Source organism: Phoca vitulina, unplaced genomic scaffold (genome assembly GCF_004348235.1).
Source record: "Phoca vitulina isolate PV1807 unplaced genomic scaffold, GSC_HSeal_1.0 scaffold21, whole genome shotgun sequence".
NCBI classification, from domain to species: domain Eukaryota; kingdom Metazoa; phylum Chordata; class Mammalia; order Carnivora; family Phocidae; genus Phoca; species Phoca vitulina.
In genome coordinates, this window is record NW_022589724.1 from 23,501,794 (window position 1) to 23,519,266 (window position 17,473).

A 17,473-nucleotide genomic window follows, 5' to 3' on the forward strand; every position below is an offset into this window, starting at 1 on the left:
TTCTCTATTTTACATTTCACACTAAGATTAAATGTGTGTGTGTGCACACGCAAGAGAGAGGAGATGAGCACTTTTTCCTTTTGTTAAAGGTCTAGAAAAATACACACCCGCAATCACACTCTGGAGGCCAAGCCATGAGCAGCCAGCACGCTTGACTTCCAGGGCCCTTGGACACCAGGACGGAACGAGAGCCCGCACCGGAGGGTGCAGAGGCTGGCGGGGTGCGTGCAGTCATGGCATCCGCTGACCCTCTGCCAACTACCAGGAATGTTACAGGACAGCTAGCAAACGCTTTCATTCCCCCCCCCCCACCCCTGCCCCCGGTCAAACCACCTGAAGACAGGCATCGCTGGGTCATGTCACGGCCGTGGAAAGGAAGTGAGAGGTAAGGTGACTGGTCCAACAGGACCCACTGGTGACAGCATAGGTGGCTGTGAACATCTGAACTCACAACTGCTAGAGCTCTAACACTCTGAACAGTATCTCAGCTGGGGGGAGGTGTGACAGGCACGCAGACAGGTGGAAAGACAGGAAGAAGGCCCTCTGCCGGAGAGGTAAGAGCTCCCCCAAGACGTGCCCAGGGGCACCCGCCTAACTCTAGGAAGGGACCGGACAGTTTCAGGCACAAATCGGGGAAAGTGCAGGGAGAGAAACAGCTGAGGCAAGAAGCACCCTCACCTTATTTTTCTCCAGAAGTTGCTGCTCCAAGTCCTGTTTCTCCTTCTGTAGCTGCCCTAGGTCCATGACCCCCACCTCACCGTTTGGGATTCTCTCTGCTGCTGGAAGCTGGTACATGGGGTCCTGCGTGGCCCTCGAGGTTACCTACAGGGTGGTGGCAGCAAGTTGACAGCCAGGCCAAGGTAACGGTCAAGCTAAGCTGCAGGTCCCCGGGGAAGGGGACCAGATCGGTTCCAAAGGTGCGGACTGATGAGCTCGAACAGGCAGCTGGCCAGGAACCACACCTGAACTGTGGAGATCCCGTCCAGTGCCTTCCAGAGGGACAATCAGCTTTCCCCGCAGCGAGCGTGCTTGGAAGGAAAGGGCTCTTAACACCTGAGCCCTGACACGTGGTGCCACATCCGATGGGCTCCTCGACACCCACAAGCTCTTGGTCAGTTAAGCACCCCCACTTTAAAGAGAGGAAGCTGGAGCACAGGGAAGTGACCTGCCCAATATCCCGGAGCTAGAGAGCACCAGCTGTGTCATCCTGTAAGCCCACCACCGCCTTCCCACCGCCTCCCCGAGGCCAACTGCAGCGGTCAGCCGTGCGTCCTGCCGCGCCACGCCCGGCCCGCCGCTCCAGTGGGCACTTACGTGAGGCTCGGGCACTGAGAGCGTCAACCCCTGCTCGGGGCTGGGCAGCCTCAGCACATCATCCCTCGCGGCAGCCTCGGACTCCTCTGCCCTCAGGCTCTGCAGGGATTCCAGCTCACTCTGCAGCTGGTGCATCTGTGACAGGGCAGAGTCGTGACCTAGGCCAGGCACAGGGGGGCAACCGTCAGCCCGGTGACTCTGCGCCGCTTCCGGGCAGGGGTACCTGGTGGGGAGCAGGTCAGAAGGCTCGACGGGGGCAGACTCCTCACCTTTCTTCAGTTGGAAAATCTCCTGCTCTTTCTGGAGAATCACTTCAGTTTTTTCCTGCAGAGTCTGCTCCTTCTCATCTATGACAGCTGTGAGGTTAGCAGCCTTGGAGAGAAAGACCAACAGGACGAGGCTGGCAGCAGTAACCGCCTCTCCCCCAAAAGGAATCTCCAATTTTCCACTACCCAGGGTCCCCCATGAATCCCTCCCTGCAGCCCACAGCCTAGAACACCCCCTAGCTAAGCGCTGCTCGTCAGGGCACGCACGGGGCCAGAGCCCTGCACAGGAGCTTCCCCTCACTGCCCACCCGGCCTACGCTGGGCCTCCAGGACATGCGGCTGCTCGGCCTGGCCTTGCAGGTCCTGAGTGCCCGTCACATGCCTGGCATTTGATACATGTGACCTTGTCACACATGTCCGTTACACCTCCTGAAAGGTGTAATTATCCTCAAGTCTTTTCAGAGGCAACTGAGACTCACGTTTGTTAAGGACTTACTGAAGGCCTGGGGCCTGATGCTGAGTCTGTCTGAAAAGGAAGGCACTTCCCATCCTTCCCACTGACAGCTCAGCTGTCTTACGGTCTTGGGGGCCTGTGGCCAGTGATGGCCCCCTCACAGAATTAGAGCCCGGTAGGTGCCTGGATATGGGCTTTTCCCCAGGTGAGCTTTAGAACAATAACTGACCATCAAAAATCAAAAAAGACCTATCCTGTGGGGTGAGGATTTCTTTATAACACTTTTCTCCCACCTTCCAAAGACCTCAGGGGAATCACTCAGTTGCTGGCATTCCTGAGACCTAGGTCCAGCCCCTGTCCTGGACACAAGGGGAGGTAGGCTGGTCCTACCTGAGGCTGGAACTCACCACCACCCCCGGCCCCACCCCGGGCCCACACCTCTGGGTCAAGCGGGGCCTACCTGTTGCTGGAACTCTTCCCTCTGCTTCCGCACTTCGTCCAGGGCTTGAGCCATGGCGACACTCACAATTTCTCTTTGGCTCCATTCTTCCTACAATCCAGAAAACAGGGAGGAGATTGGGTCTCAAAACTCATTTCACAGTTTCTTAGCTGCACGCTACCTGAAGCCCACCACGGGAATACAGCCTTACAGGGCCAGATTAACGTTCTCACTGCTTCTCGAGGTTCCCAGGCTGCCTGCTCACTGCCAATGCCTTCTGTAACCCTCCGGGAACTGTCCTGCTGGGCAACCCACCAGCCTCTCCGCAGATGGGCACACCGCGGAGGGTCGGTTATCCCCTGGGCACACCAGTCAGTTCTTGGGCCAAGGTTAGGGGACCGAGAACTTGGAAGAGAAGAGCTGGTCTAATGAAATCAACACGGAACACGAAGATCCTCAGGCCCACGTGAATGGACTAGTGGACTGGAGCAACCCAATTACAGGAAAAATAAGAAGCAATTACTGAATTGTAATAGGACAAAATGCCACAGACTCATCAAAATTATCCATTTTAGAGGAGAGAAAAAGGCTCTGAGAGGTGAATGTGCCTGAGGTCCCACAGCTGGTGGGACAGCCAGATTTCAAGCCAGCATCTGTCTGAGCTCAGAGCCAAGCCTCTGTTAGACTCTACCAGCCAGAATATTTTCTACGCCAAGCAGGGCTGCCTCCTCAGCCTTCCCCAGAGCACAGGAACTATCTCCTGACAAACACATCAGTTCTCTTCCCTGCAACGGATGCCGCGCTTACTGCTCAGTCCCCAGACTTCTCAGGCGCCTTCGTTCTGGTCAGGGACATCTGTTTTTCCGGTCTACCCAGGATCGCCCCAGTTTTGGGGGTAAGAGCCTCATCACTGCTCTTCCCCACTTGCGCCCTGCAGTTCCACGTGGTTCTGGTAGGGCTGCCAATAATGATATGCCCATTTTGTGGCTACAAGGACAAGCATATGATTCAGACCTGGCCAATCACAGTACCCCTTGGCCAAACTGACCTGTCCATGGGGTGGCTCTGTCACTTCAGATGGACCAATCAAAATCCCCTTTTATATCAGAATCCTTTTTACTATGGTGAAGCCTAAGGGGAGAAGCCCTCTTTCCTGAGCTAGCACGTTACCAGCTTGGAGCTGCTGTGGTGATGTCCACCCAATTTGCAGGCCGCAGTCTGCATCATTGAGAAAAGGAAGGCCAAGAGTTTGGGTAACTGACAGGGCAGGAAATAACATGATGCAGGAAGAAAAGAGACCTGAGGGCCACCCCCCCCCCACCCCGCCCCGGTTCCAGTCGGACAAGTCTTGCTGGTTCTGTGAGCTACTTATCACCCCTTCGACACCTCCCTTTCCACTGGTGCCGGTACAAGTTGGTTCACAGAGGGGGAGGCCAGCCTCCTGGCCAGGGGCATTCTGGCTCCTACCATGGAATTGTCAGAATTGACCTTCCGTTGAGTCCATCTCTAGTAAAGATGAGAAAAACGGGTGCCTGAATTCAAGACAAGGGACCTTACCCTACCTACCCCAGACAACACCCCTCATCAGGAGGCTCTGTTGACATAGGAAAAGCAGTTCTGAAACCCTGGCCCTGTGGGTGGAGGGTGGCAGAAGCCTTTTCTGGGGAGGATGAGAGGAGAGCTGGGACTGCGGACGTCTCAGAGGATGGCAGGCAGACTGCGTGGAAGCCAGGAAAGCGGGGGAAGGCAGGAACCAGACTCAAAGCTGCCCCCTGCCCGGCACTGCACGCATCACTTTTCCTCAGGGTCACACTGGATCCTCAGGCTAATCCTCTTGAAGGCAAGGGTGAATAGGTTCAGTTTAAAAAAAAAAAAAAAAAAAAGGAAACTAGATTCCTTCAAGAATGTGTTGGTGAGGGGCCGGCCGGCAGGCAGAACAGAGTCGGCATGGCTGTGAAACCCGGTCCGGGACCGCGGGATTCGGGGCCACCTGGCACGGCTCAGCCACCGGGCTCCCCGCCTCCGGCAGCCCTCTGCACCTGGGAATGCCTTCCCGGAGGGAATTCGAAATATGTATGTACCTAAAAATAGTGCTTCAAAATACTTGAAGCAAAGATTGGCCGAATTAAAGAGAGAAAGAGACAAATCCATGATCATAGCTGGAAGATTCAGCACACCACCCTTACGAACTGATGGAACAAGAAGACAAAAAAGAAAAATCAGAAAACACAGAGAAGATCTGGACAACCCTCTCACCCAACTTGATCTACAGAGCACTTACGGAATGCTTTCCCCTCACGGCGGAAGTGCACTATTTCCCCGGACACTACAGGCTGGGGCATAAAACAAGCCTCAATAAATATCAAAGAACTGAAATCAGTTCGTGTATTATCTGACCATAATGGTATTAAACTAAAAATCCAAGACATCGAGAACATTCCCCAAACGTGTGAAAATTAACCACACCTCCTAACAGCCTGTGCGTGTGCTGGTTTTTAAGTTACCGCCTATTGACCCCGCTTCCCCCTTTCATATTCTGCTTTGCCCTGCTATGCCCGGGACTCCACAAACCCCATTTCTGCCTGTCTAACTGGTTCCATATGAATCTCTGCCCACAGGAGGAGCTCGAGGGAGCCTGGAAGGCAGGGGGACAGAGCAAGAGACTTGCTCCTTCCTGTCCGCTTCCTGTTTCTGTGAGCAACGCTGCTGCACGGGGGCAGCAGAATTTCGTCCTGAAGTGCTAGGACGTGGGGCTGACTTCATTCACTGCCTTGTTCCCCCGACACACACCAGCACCCACTGAACAGCGTCCCCTGCTCAGAGGTCCGAGTGTCAGATCTGTGGGGCTCTTTGTCTTAATTCCTAAGATTAATAATTCCACCTTCTCTGCTTTGTTCCCTTAGTTGTAGCCATTCCTGCATTCCATTACCTTCGTGACAGCTTATGACTGTTTCTGTGCTGGACTAAAAACCTTACATGAGAACATGAATTCTCACTCAAATAACTGGTATGGTTCCTTTCTCCTGACTGGACTATGATGGATACACTGCAGGACAGATTTTCTGTTTCTTCTTGTGTACATTAGTTGCAATGATCATCACTCTTCATTCTTTCTTACTGCCTTACATCTTCCGTGCATCTATGGAGAATCTTCCTTCACCTGAATGATGCTCTCTAGCACTCCCTTTAGTGCAAATCTGTTGGTGGCTAATTCCTTGTTTCTGTTTTATTGGTTTTTCTAGTTCTACTACCATGCTGTGTCTGGATATAGATTTTAAAATTTATCCTGCCGGGGGGGCGGCGCCTGGGTGGCTCGGTCATTGAGCGTCTGCCTTCGGCTCGGGTCATGATCCCAGGGTCCTGGGATCGAGCCCTGCATCGGGCTCCTTGCTCAGCGGGAAGCCTGCTTCTCCCTCTCCCACGCCCCCCACCCCCGCTTGTGTTCCCTCTCTCACTGTGTCTGTCAAATAAATAAATAAAATCTTAAAAAAAAAAAAAAGAATCCTCACACCTATACCTGTGACTTGACAGCTTTCAGCAGTTTGGAAACTTCTTAGCTATTATCACTTCAGTAACTGCTGTGGTCTCAGAGCACCTGGGTGGTTCAGTTGGTTAAGCGTCTGACTCTTGGTTTCCACTCAGGTCATGATCTCAGGGTTGTGAGACTGAGCCTGCCCAGCGTCAGGCTCTGTGCTCAGCATGGAGTCTGCTTGGGATTCTCTCTCCCTCTGCCGTCCCCCCTGCTCTCTTTCTCTCTAAAATAAATAAATAGGGGCGCCTGGCTGGCTCAGTCGGTGAAGCGTCTGCCTTCAGCTCAGGTCAAGATCCCAGGGTCCTAGGATCGAGCCCCGCATCGGGCTCCCTGCTCGGAGGGGAGCAGCCTGCTTCTCCCTCTCCCTCTGCCCCTCTGCCCCTCCCCCCCAGCTCATGCACTTTCTCTCAAATAAATAAAAATCTTTAAAAAAAATAAAATCTTTCGGGGCGCCTGGGTGGCTCAGTCGTTAAGCGTCTGCCTTCGGCTCAGGTCATGATCCCAGCGTCCTGGGATCGAGTCCTGCATCGGGTTCCCTGCTCGGCGGGAAGCCTGCTTCTCCCTCTCCCACTCCCCCTGCTTGTGTTCCTGCTCTCTCTCTCTCTCCGTCAAATATTTAAAAAATAAAAAAAAATAAAATATTTTAAAAAAATAAGTAAATAAAATCTTTAAAAAATAATAATTGCTTCAGTCTCACTTGTGCGCTCCCTTCTGAGCCCCTACTGACCTGGGATCGGGCACCTCCCAGGATCCTGTCTTTTATCATGCCTTTTCTGTATTTCATTCTGTCCTTCTTTCCACTTCACTAGTTCTCTCTTGAGTTCTAATCTGCTCTTAAACATATTGTTTTTTTTTTTTAAACATATTGTTTTTAAAAACAACTTTCCTGAAATATAACAATATGCTGTGCATATTTCAAGCATGCAATGTGGTTAGGTTAGGGTGAAGCCGTCACCACAATAAAAACCGTGAAAATACTCATTACCCCCGAAAGCTTCCGCATGCCCTTTCCGAGTCTACCACATTCTTAGTTCCAGCTCTACTTTCTCTGGCTCTCATGTTCTAAGTTGTTTCCCTTTTAACACTGCTGCCTTTTAGGATAGTTTCCAAATCTCTGCTGAAATTTTCAATTTTGTCCTTTATGCCCTTAAACATATTAATATAATATCTGAGCCTCCTAACAGGTCTTCCTGCTTCTCTACTTGCTTCCTTTCCAGAACATTGTCTACAAAGAGCCAGAGTAATTGTTTTAAAACAAAACTTCTCCCTGCACCCTCTCAGGTCCCATCCCTCTTCAGGAGCTTTGTACTATCGCTCAATAAACTTTGCTTTGCTGCCCACCAAAACAAAACAAAACATCCCACAAAACTTCTCCCATCACTTCTTTGCTTAAAACTCGCAACTATTTCCCTGCCTGCCTCCTCTCCTCCTCTTCTCCCCCAGCCCACTAAGTGGCAGCCACACTGATCTTTGTGCTGTTCTCTGAACAAACTAAGCTTCTTCCTGCCTCAGAGCTTTTCTATTTGCTATTTCTTCGGTCTGGACTATTCCCCTCCCAAACATGCACACTGCTGGCCCCTTCTCATGATTCAGGGCTTTTGCTCAAATATCACTGAAGCCTTCCCTAGCCTCCATATCCAAGAGTCCTCTCCTCCCTGCTCTCTGTCCCTCACTCTGCTTTACTCTCTTCATGGCATTTATGACTACCGCTCATCTGCCATCTCTAGTTAGAGGCTCCACAGAGGGGAAGTTTCGTCTGTTTTGCTCAGATCCCAGCACCTGCAGTGGCACCTACAGGTACTCCAATGTTTGCTGAAGGCATGCATGGAAACAGACTGACTGCAAAGCACACAGCTCCCACCATTCAGCACTACTGCCTTGGCAGCTACCTAGCCTAGCAGAGACTATTACCGAGAACTTACTTAATGCAGACCCTCAGCTATGGATGTTCTGTTCTGTTTTGTTTTTTTAAACGGATCTTTTTTTTTTTTTAAGATTTTTAAATTTATTTATTTGCCAGAGAGAGCGAGGGGGAGAGAGCGAGAGTACAAGCAGGGGGAGCAGCTAAGCAAGGAGCCCAGTGTGGGACTTGATCCCAGAACACTGGGATCATGACCTGAGCTGCAGGCAGATGCTTAACTGACTGGGCCACCTGGGGGTTCCATTACGGATGTTCTGAGAAGGTCTCTGCCAAAAGACCCATAAGATCTCTGTGTCATGACCAACTTGGGCAAGTACTGCAATGATCCATCATCTAAGGGCTTCTTTGAAAGGGGACCGAGGACCCTGGAGGCCTCTAAGAAAGTGGCAGAAACTCTCTTTCCTTTGCATCCAGTTATGTCCAGGCAGAGAAGCGGGCAATGTCTGATTAAAGCACCAAGTTCTCAGAAGGGAAAGGTTAACAATCCAGTAGACTGTTCCTTCATCTCTACACACGGGCTCCAACGTAAACGGACAAGGTCCTTATGACCACGTAAGCCCTTGCTTTACTAGTCCCACTGGAAAGATCAACACCAGTGCTTTGACAGCATGACTTTCAGGCAGCTGCGGACGGTGACACAGAGGGGGAGCTGGTTGAGTGAAGTAAGACCAGCATCACCTCAAACTAACTATGGAATTTGGACAAATTACTTATACTCAGAGCCTCAGATGACATTAATTGCAAAATGAGCATAATTCTTCCTACCATCCTGGATCACTGAGAGGACGTACTGAGGTGACCGTTTCCAGCAAATGTCTCACGGAACTGTTGAACAAATGCTAGTTCACGCCTTCTCCACTCGGAGCACAGAACGTTCACTGGGCTGCTCCCAGTACACACGTAAGAGACAGGCCACCGCTGCAACACGCTGGCGCCGTTAGGTAAATACCTTTAGCTTCTTCAGTTCGAGTTGGTGGTGTTGTAAAGAACGTTCACATTCATTCTTACTTTCTTTGAGGGCTGCATTTTCTTGCTCCAGCTCTCTCTGCAAATTGAGAAAAGCACGTGTAAGAAGAAAAGGGCTTTCCCCTATTTCCCCGGGCACAGCCCTACAGACATGGAGCCTTTGAAAATGCATCGCACCCTCTGTGTCACTACAGGGGCGGGAGAGGAGAACGGGGCAGGGGTCAGAAAGAGCCAGGGGCACAGGCCTCACAAGAAGAAACATGGCACGGGACTCAGAAGCTGTGGAACGGGGAGGGGGACCAGAGAGCCGGAGGGGCCCCGAGGGAGGAACAAGAACACTGTGGAGACTTGGCGGGAAGAGGCTGAAGGGGCTGCACAGGAAGTGCCAGCAAGTCCCTGCGCAGCCCCAAAGAAAAGGAAAGCCATCTGTTTGGGGTCTTACTAAGAGCAGCCTTTTTACAGCCACTCTCATGAGCAGGTCCCTTGTTGGAAAAATAAAAACTGCTCCAAAAAAGTGGTTCCCTCGTTTAGAGGGGGGGCTGGGCCTCTCGCCGGCACAGACTTGGCAGCCCCGCCCGCGGGAAGCTGGCGCCCGCCGGGCCTCGCTCCCGTCCTCGCTCCCCACCTCCCGCTCCGCCGCCGTCCGCGCGGCCGCCCGGGCTCTCTCCAGGGCCGCGAGCTGCGCCTCGAGCGTGCGCACGCGCTCCGGGCACGGGCACTGCCGCTCCAGGGCCGGCGGCTGCGGGGGCGCGGCGCTGCTCTCCCGGCGTGCGGTGGCCTACGGCGGGGGGGCGACAGTTAGCCGTGGGGACGCCGAGGACCCCATTCTCTCCCTCAGTGAGCCAAAGATGGGTGGCCAGGAGAAACAACTCTCCTTCCTGATCTCTGGCCTGCGTGCTGTGGCGGTCCCCACTTGCAGCCCCGCATCTTGCCGCGGGCCCGTTCAGCAGCCGAAGTCTGGGACTGGTCTCGGTGCCGGGGGGACACCTTAGGGCACCAGCCAGTCCCAAGACACAGCCCTCCTTCCCTTACTTGGTGCTGCTTTCTATGGCTGAGGCTTTCCCCGGGGAGGCAGTGTAGATCTCCTTCAGCTTATGATGGGGTTACAACCCGATAATCCCATTGTAAATTGGAAACAGAAGTCAAAACAAGCATCCCGGCTTAGCCTAGCCTACTTTAAATGCTCAGAACAGGGGCGCCTGGCTGGCTCAGTCAGCAGTGCATGTGACTCTTGATCTCGGGGTTGAGAGTCTGAACCCCACATTGGGTGGAGAGATTATTAAAATAAAAACTTTTAAAACAAAATCTTAAAAAAATTTTTTTTAAAAATTTATTTATTTGACAGAGAGAGACAAAGCGAGAGAGGGAACACAAGCAGGGGGAGTGGGAGAGGGAGAAGCAGGCTTCCCGCTGAGCAGGGAGGCCGATGCCCGGCTCGATCCCAGGACCCTGGGATCATGACCTGAGCCAAAGGCAGACGCTTAACGACTGAGCTACGCAGGCGCCCCAAAAAGTTTTTTTAAAAATTGCTCAGAACACTTACATTAGCCTACAGCTGGGCAAAGCTTATTTTATACTGAAGTGTTGAATATCTCATGTAATTTATTGAATGCTGCGCTCAAAGTGAGAACCAGAAAGGCTGTGTCGGTACACACCACTTGTTTACCCTGTGATCACGCGGCTGCCTGGGAGACGGGGCTCCCTGCCACCGTGGCGCATTGAGGGAGAGTACTGTACTGCCCATCCTTAGCCCAGGAGAAGCTCACACTTCAAAATTTGAAGTACAGTTTCTACCGAAGGCATATTGATTTTGCATCTCATAAAGTTGAAAAATCACTAAGTTGAACCATCATAAATCAGGGACCATCTGTATAATACAGTGATGATGAACAAGGGCTTTGACCTAAGAAAGGTGAGGGTTTTGCCATTTATTAGCTGGGAGACCATGACCACTGGGTTAATGACCCAGTTTTTCCGAACCAGCTTCCTCTAGAGAATGAGGCTAATTGCACATGCCTCTTAGGTCTGCAGCAAGGACTAAGTGAAACACGGGCAGATACTTAGCAGAGTGACTGGAACGGCAAGCGTACAATAAATACTGTTTATTTCTCTAGATTCTAACTCAACACCCCACCTGGGACTGCGACAGCTGGCCAAGCCCTTGCCATGTTCTCCCCAGAGCTGGGACCTGTTCTCCACAGCCCTGGCTGCAAGCCACCACCTCTGACAGTCCCAGAACTAGGCTGGGCCCTACGGCCAGCCGTCAGATGGGCATTAGCCAGGCTCCACCTCTTTGGGTAACTCGGATCCTCCAGCAGGTCCTGACTCCCTCTACCCGAAGCCGCCCGCTCACATCCAGCTCCACAGCTGTATCTAAGGTCAGGCCCAGAGACCCCACCGGAGTGAGTCTGGGACAGCTGCAAAGGCGTAAAGGTCAAGCATCAGGGGCCCAGGACCACTTACGAGCTCCTGAATCTGAGCTTCCTGAGCTGCCAAGACATCATCACTGTGCTTTAGCTTCTCCTCAGACGCTTGCAAACTCAGCTCGAGTTCTTTCACCTGAGGGGGAAAGAGAATCCCTCTTTCATTCAAAAGAAGCTGAAGAGCGGTAACATATGGCTTTAAAAATCAAATCCATTTAAACTGTAAAACGGGTTCATTACAGAAAAGTTTTAAATTAGAAAAAAGACACCTATACATCTACTATTACACAACGCCACCATTCTAACATCTTTTCCTCTGGTGTATTTTTATGACCTTTTTTTTTTTTTTTTTTTTTTTACAACTTTGTATACAGTTCTAGGAAAACTTTGTATTTTTCCTCCTCACTCAAGGTTCCTTCTGTGTTCCCGTGGGGTCTTCAGAACTTAGACTATTTCCTTCAAGGACACCTCACAATTTACTGAACCACTGCCTCCAGCACTGGCGGTTTCCCCACTCTCCCACCTGAGACCACGCAGCAGTTAACATCTTCACCCAACGTTCTGTGACCTGGCTTGAGCCACTTCCTTAGGATAGATTCCTGGAAGTGGGATGACTGCTCATGACACAAACTTGCACTCATTCCACAGGCATCAACCCCCACTGACTTTGCATGAGGCCATGCGGCTGGCCCTGTGGACAGGACCCCGCCTGTCCGCCCAGCTGGATGTGGCTCTCCACCGGGGCGTTTTTATCTGGCTCGAGCCATCTTTGCCAATTTCCCTGTTAAAGTCTTCTTGTTTGCTGAATAAGGTCTGACCCTGAGGAAGCTTACTATTAAAACCTAAACACAAGGAAGGTTGCAGCTTTCTCGAGAAGAAGCAGGTACCCAACGAGAGGAGGACACTTTCAGGTCTCATGGATCCTCTTACACATTCACATGGAAGATTGAGCTAAAGCAACTCCCAGAGAGCAGTGTATTTCTACAGAGTTCTCGAGAACAGTAATGTTATTTGTCCAGGATCACAAATTTTATCAGTGGTAGAGCCAGAACTGAAACCTAGTTTTTTAAACTCCTGGGTTCAGAAAGTAGCTACCCAAGTCTCAGCTTAGAGGCAGAGCTCAAGAAAGATTCAGATCCTCCAGAGGTTAAGCAAAGAGTTATCATATGACCTGGCAATTCCACTCCTAGGTATAAACCCCACAGAAATCAAAGTAAAAGCTCACATAAAAACCTTGTTCATAGGGGCGCCTGGGTGGCTCAGATTGTTAAGCATCTGCCTTCGGCTCAGGTCATGATCCCAGGGTCCTGGGATCGAGCCCCACGTCTGGCTCCTGGCTCCTGCCTCCTGGCTCGGCGGGGAGCCTGCTTCTCCCTCGCCCTCTGCCTCTCCCCTGCTCATGCTCTCTATCTGTCTCAAATAAATAAAATCTTAAAAAAAAACAAAAAAACAACCTTGTTCATAGCACTACACTAATGTTTATTTTTCACAACAGTCCATGGACAAATGAAGGGATAAACAAAACGTGGTACAGACATATAAAGGAATGAAAGCCTTTTTTAAAAAAAAAAGCTTATTCAGCCCTGGGGCACCTGACTGGCTCAGTGGTAGAGTATGTGACTCATGATCTCGGGGTTGTGAGTTCAAGCCCCACTTGTGGCGTGGAGTTTACTTAAAATTAAAAAAAAAAAGGCTTATTCAGCCTTAAAAAGGAATGAAATTTGGACACATGTTACAACACGAATGAACCTCGAAGACATATGTCAAGTGAAATCAGTATGATTCCGCTAATATGAGGTTCCTAGAGTAGTCAGATTTATATGGACAGAAAGTAGAATGATGGTTGTCAGGGGCTGGGGGTGGGAGAGAATGGGAAGTTAGTATTTAATGGGGACAGAATTTCAGTTTGAGAAGATGAAAATGTTCTGGAGATGATGGTGGTGATGGTTGCACAACAGTGTGAATGGGCTTCATGCCACTGAATTGTACCCTAGAAATGGCCAAAATGGTAACTTTTATGTCATGTATATTTTATCACAATAAAAAGATAGATATTCAGAAACAGAAATGAATTCTAATAAAAGAAACCAAGCTGTACTGAGAAATAGAGAACTTTAAGCATATTTATCAGGAAATAAGATTTTAAAAATGAGCTATGCACTTGCTATGGTCTGAATGTTTGTGTCCCCCATATTCATGTGGAAATCCTAATGTCCGATGTGATGGTAACAGAAGGTGGGGCCTTTGGGAGGTGCTTAGGTCATGAGGGAGGAGTCATCATGACAGGGTTAGTGTCCTTATGAAAGAGGTCCCCCAGAGATCTCTTACCCCCTTCCACCACTTCACACTCATTAAACTGGCAAACAAACAAACAAATGGCTGGACAAGGCAGCAGTGCAGATGCAGAAACTCCAGGGGAGTAGAGCCAGGGGCAGCCCCTGCAGGAACGTCCTTGTCCTACTTAGTCACATTAGGTCATATGCATTCTCTGTCCTCAAGGTGACAGGGAAAAGGCTATTAGGTGCAGTGTAGCCTGTGGTGACAGAGGGGCGGCCAGCTGGATGTCCAGCATCTGGCAGATAACCACAATGTGGAGCAGTAAACACAACGACGTGGACACGGACAGAGTGGAGCGGGTGAAGGGGACGGTGTGTGTGAAATATATTGCTTACGTAAATTCACACACATGCACACAAAACAAGGCCGCCCATTTTAAGGTAACCCCACAACACAGGGATCTGTAATAACCCCATCAGAATGATTTCCTGTGGGAGGGGAGGCAACGAGGATAAAAGAGAATAAGCAAGAGAACAATGTTGTGTGGAACAATGGCGGCGATGAGGCAAGAATGAAGAAGATGACTAACAGCCATGTGTAAGTAAGAGCCGAAACAGTCCCTTCAAGAAAACCTCTGAGCCCAGGGGATTCTCCCTCAACGATGTCGTCCAACCAGGCTACCACCCAGAACAGGAATCCCTGGGAGTGAGGTCAGTACCCGAGTCTCCAGGATGTCAATGGCCTTGGCCTGGCTGCTTCTGGCTGCCATGAGCTGCTGTCTGGTAGCCTCCAAATTCTGCTCGGCAACAGTTTTCTGTAAGTTGAAAGAAGAGTAAAAGAAAACAGTCACTTTTCCATTGAATAAATACTTACTGATGTCTACCACATACTGTGATTTGCCTGAGGCACAGGGGACACAAATGCATTAAAAATAACAGCTGAGATAGAATTCATATATAATGAAGTACACACAGATAAATCTGACACACTCCTTTGACCTTGAGGCTGAGGCAAAAGACTAACAAAAAAACAGAGTGCAATTAGTGCCCGCAAAGATGCGTAGAGCAGGCCACTTACCGCCTTAGGAAAAGTGGGTGCTTCCTAATTCACAGGTGGCCGGGGGGGGGTACCCAGGCAGAGCGATGATCAGAGGAGTCGTGAAACAGCCTGGGACATTTGGAGAGCTACGACTTGCAAAAAGCTGAAGTAATAGTGGATTCGGGTCAAGAAATAAGACTAGAGCAGGCAAAGGGGGAGATCATGGGAAGCTTTTTATGCTGCCGAAAAGAGTTTGAATTTAATTCTGTAGGCAATATTTTTTAAAGTGGGGTTGTCCACACACTGGTGTTAGACTAACTTGGTGAGGTCTTACACTGGGCCTACTGAAAACAGGATGTCTTGGGGCAGGAACATACACTCTAAACAAACTCCCCAAGTGCCTCCTATGCACACTAAGCTTCATAATAATGATGATGGCACAATACTAAGGATCATAATATTAATAGCTGAAATATACAGAGACCCTACTATGTTTCAGAGTTTCATTCTAACACTTCACATATTGTAACTCCTTGAATCCTAACAATTCTATTGTTTGGTACAATTATCCACCCTATTTCACAGAGGAGAAAACAAACACAAACAGATTAAGTTACTTGCTCTAAGTCACCAACTAGTAAGTAGAAGATGCGAGATACAAACCTAGGCAGTCTGATTCTAGAAATCGTTTTACACCCCAGAAACCATGCTATACACACTGGAGACTGCAGGGGAGCTGGGGAAAAAGGTTAAGGGAGCAAGGCGGCCAGGAATTCCAGCTCGGCAGTGGGCGCGAAAGACCACCTCAGGGGTGAGGGAGGAGATGGCTGCTGGGGAGGCCAGTCTGGAGACCTCTGCTCTGGACTAGGCTAGAGTTGCTGGAAGCCCAGAAGTACAACAGTGGCAGTGGAGATGGAGATGTTTAGTTGAAATGAAGACAGTGAGGATCTAATCTAGGCCCAAGGTCTTGGCTTTGTCACCTTTGTCACGGTGAGGTCAGTCACTGGGATACAAAGAGGAGGAGGAGGAGAATATGGGCAGACAATGGGCTCAGGCCTGATGAGAAAGCAAGTTCACCTACACCACTGGGGAAAAGGTCAATCTGCTCAACAGCCTCACTCAGCAAAGGAGGGTCCCCTCCCTGCCGAAGGCGATTCCTGCTCACGCCACAGGCAGACAGTAACGATTTTCCTTGGCCACTGGAAAGTGCAAAAGGGTGGAAAAGAGCAGGGCGGTAAGATAAGACAGCCCGAGTGGCATAAATTACCAGTTGGGGTTCACTGGTGATTAGGATGCTGTTTGTTCATAGGCATCTCTGAACGAAGCTCTCCCTTTGCTGAGGAAAACATGGTACACACAGGTGACAGGTGGCTGCTTTTGCCATAAGCAGGACAGTCTGAAGATGGAGGGAGTGCTCTTCTCTCCCAGCTGCTTGTGGACCTTCTGGCTCTGCAACTCTAGGACTGTATGAAATCTCCAGTGTTCCCACTCCCTCCCCAGCAGTGGCTGTCCGAAGAGAGCTAGTTACCTCTTTCAGCAGTTCCTGCACATGCTCTTCTCCTGATAAGTTCTGCTCTAGTTTCTTCTCCAAGGATGAGACCTTCTCCTGCAAATGGGTGATGAGTTTTTCCTTCTCTTGAGTCTCAGCAGTGGCCTGCAAGTGAAAGCAGAGATTACATTACACTATAACCCCTTTCTCCCTCCCACTTTCTGTCTCCTCTTGGACCATCACATTTCCCCGAAATTGTGTTCTCAACTGCCTCTCAGAAGAACACACAGCTAAGAAATCTTCCTTGAAAAGGGACACAGAAGATGCCAGACCGGAACCCAGCACGACCCAGGCACCAGTTCAGACCTAGTGCAGCAAGAGGCAATCGCCCATTCAACTTAAGCAACTGATGATGTGGGAAAGAACAAGGCTATGACCTCAGTGGAACGCAGCCAGGACCTTGAGAAGATGCTCCTCTTCTTTAAGACAGTCTGTTTGTACTGTCATGATCTACTACCTTCTACTCTCACTAAGCACACATTTAATTCTATTAGTCCATCCAACAGGACCTACATCTTTAGCCCAGATGCCAAACTTGGCAGAGGTAATCCCACTCAAGAAGGACCCCACAAGCGCTACAAATGACCAACAGAACAATGTTGCTGGAAATGTGGGGCTGGATGAAGCAGTAATGATGCCAACGTAGCTGACTTAAGGGCTAAGAGAGAACTTCTAAAACACAGGATCACATTCATCCTGGCTCCCAGCACGGTGACCAGGGCAGAGCCACTGTGCACCTCACACCCTGGCCCCGAACAAACAGCTATCTACTTGATCTCAGTCTATCTCTTTAGCAACGATGGCAATGATGGTGGCGGCGGCTTGGAACTTGGCTTCTCTCACTATTACCAATCTTCAAATGCTGCTTAATGTCAAAGCAGAGGATCCAGGAAGCTTTGATTACACAAGTTCTTAGATCCCCAGTGGTCCTTGCATACAGTGAAGATGCCCATTCTCCTCTCCAAAAAAAGTTCGTATAGGGGCACCTGGGTGACTCAGACGGTTAAGTGTCTGCCTTCAGCTTGGGTCATGATCCCGGGGTCCTGGGATTGAGCCCCGCACTGGGCTCCCTGCTCAGTGGGGAGTCTGCTTGTCCCTCTTCCTCTGCCCCTCCCTCAGCTTGTGATCTCCTGCTCTCTCTCAAAATTTAAAAAAAAAAAAAAAGTTCCTATAGCATCAACTCTTACTGTGAAGACCTGTATCTCCTCACAAGCACTCTACTTCCTTACTTTATGCTTCTTTTGATCTATCTCAAGCTACTTTCATGTTCAGCTTGGAGCCCAGCCAATCTCTC

At 50.2% G+C, this 17,473-nt stretch overlaps 1 protein-coding gene across 4 annotated transcripts in view; it reads right to left on the bottom strand.

The window, feature by feature from the left end:
- Window positions 1–17,473, bottom strand: part of GOLGA1 (golgin A1) — a 44,214-nt gene that overhangs the window by 6,474 nt on the left and 20,267 nt on the right. For all 4 annotated transcript variants that reach the window (XR_004301129.1, XM_032418538.1, XM_032418537.1 and 1 more), the window contains 8 exons: window positions 16,159–16,284; window positions 14,311–14,406; window positions 11,356–11,451; window positions 8,876–8,971; window positions 2,495–2,584; window positions 1,584–1,686; window positions 1,315–1,472; window positions 679–822 (listed from right to left, as the gene is read on the bottom strand). Coding sequence is in view for 3 of the 4 variants with exons in the window: in XM_032418538.1 (XP_032274429.1) it covers window positions 679–822; window positions 1,315–1,472; window positions 1,584–1,686; window positions 2,495–2,584; window positions 8,876–8,971; window positions 11,356–11,451; window positions 14,311–14,406; window positions 16,159–16,284 (909 nt within the window). In the remaining variant the exon portion in view is untranslated. The remainder of the gene's footprint in view (window positions 1–678; window positions 823–1,314; window positions 1,473–1,583; window positions 1,687–2,494; window positions 2,585–8,875; window positions 8,972–11,355; window positions 11,452–14,310; window positions 14,407–16,158; window positions 16,285–17,473) is intronic.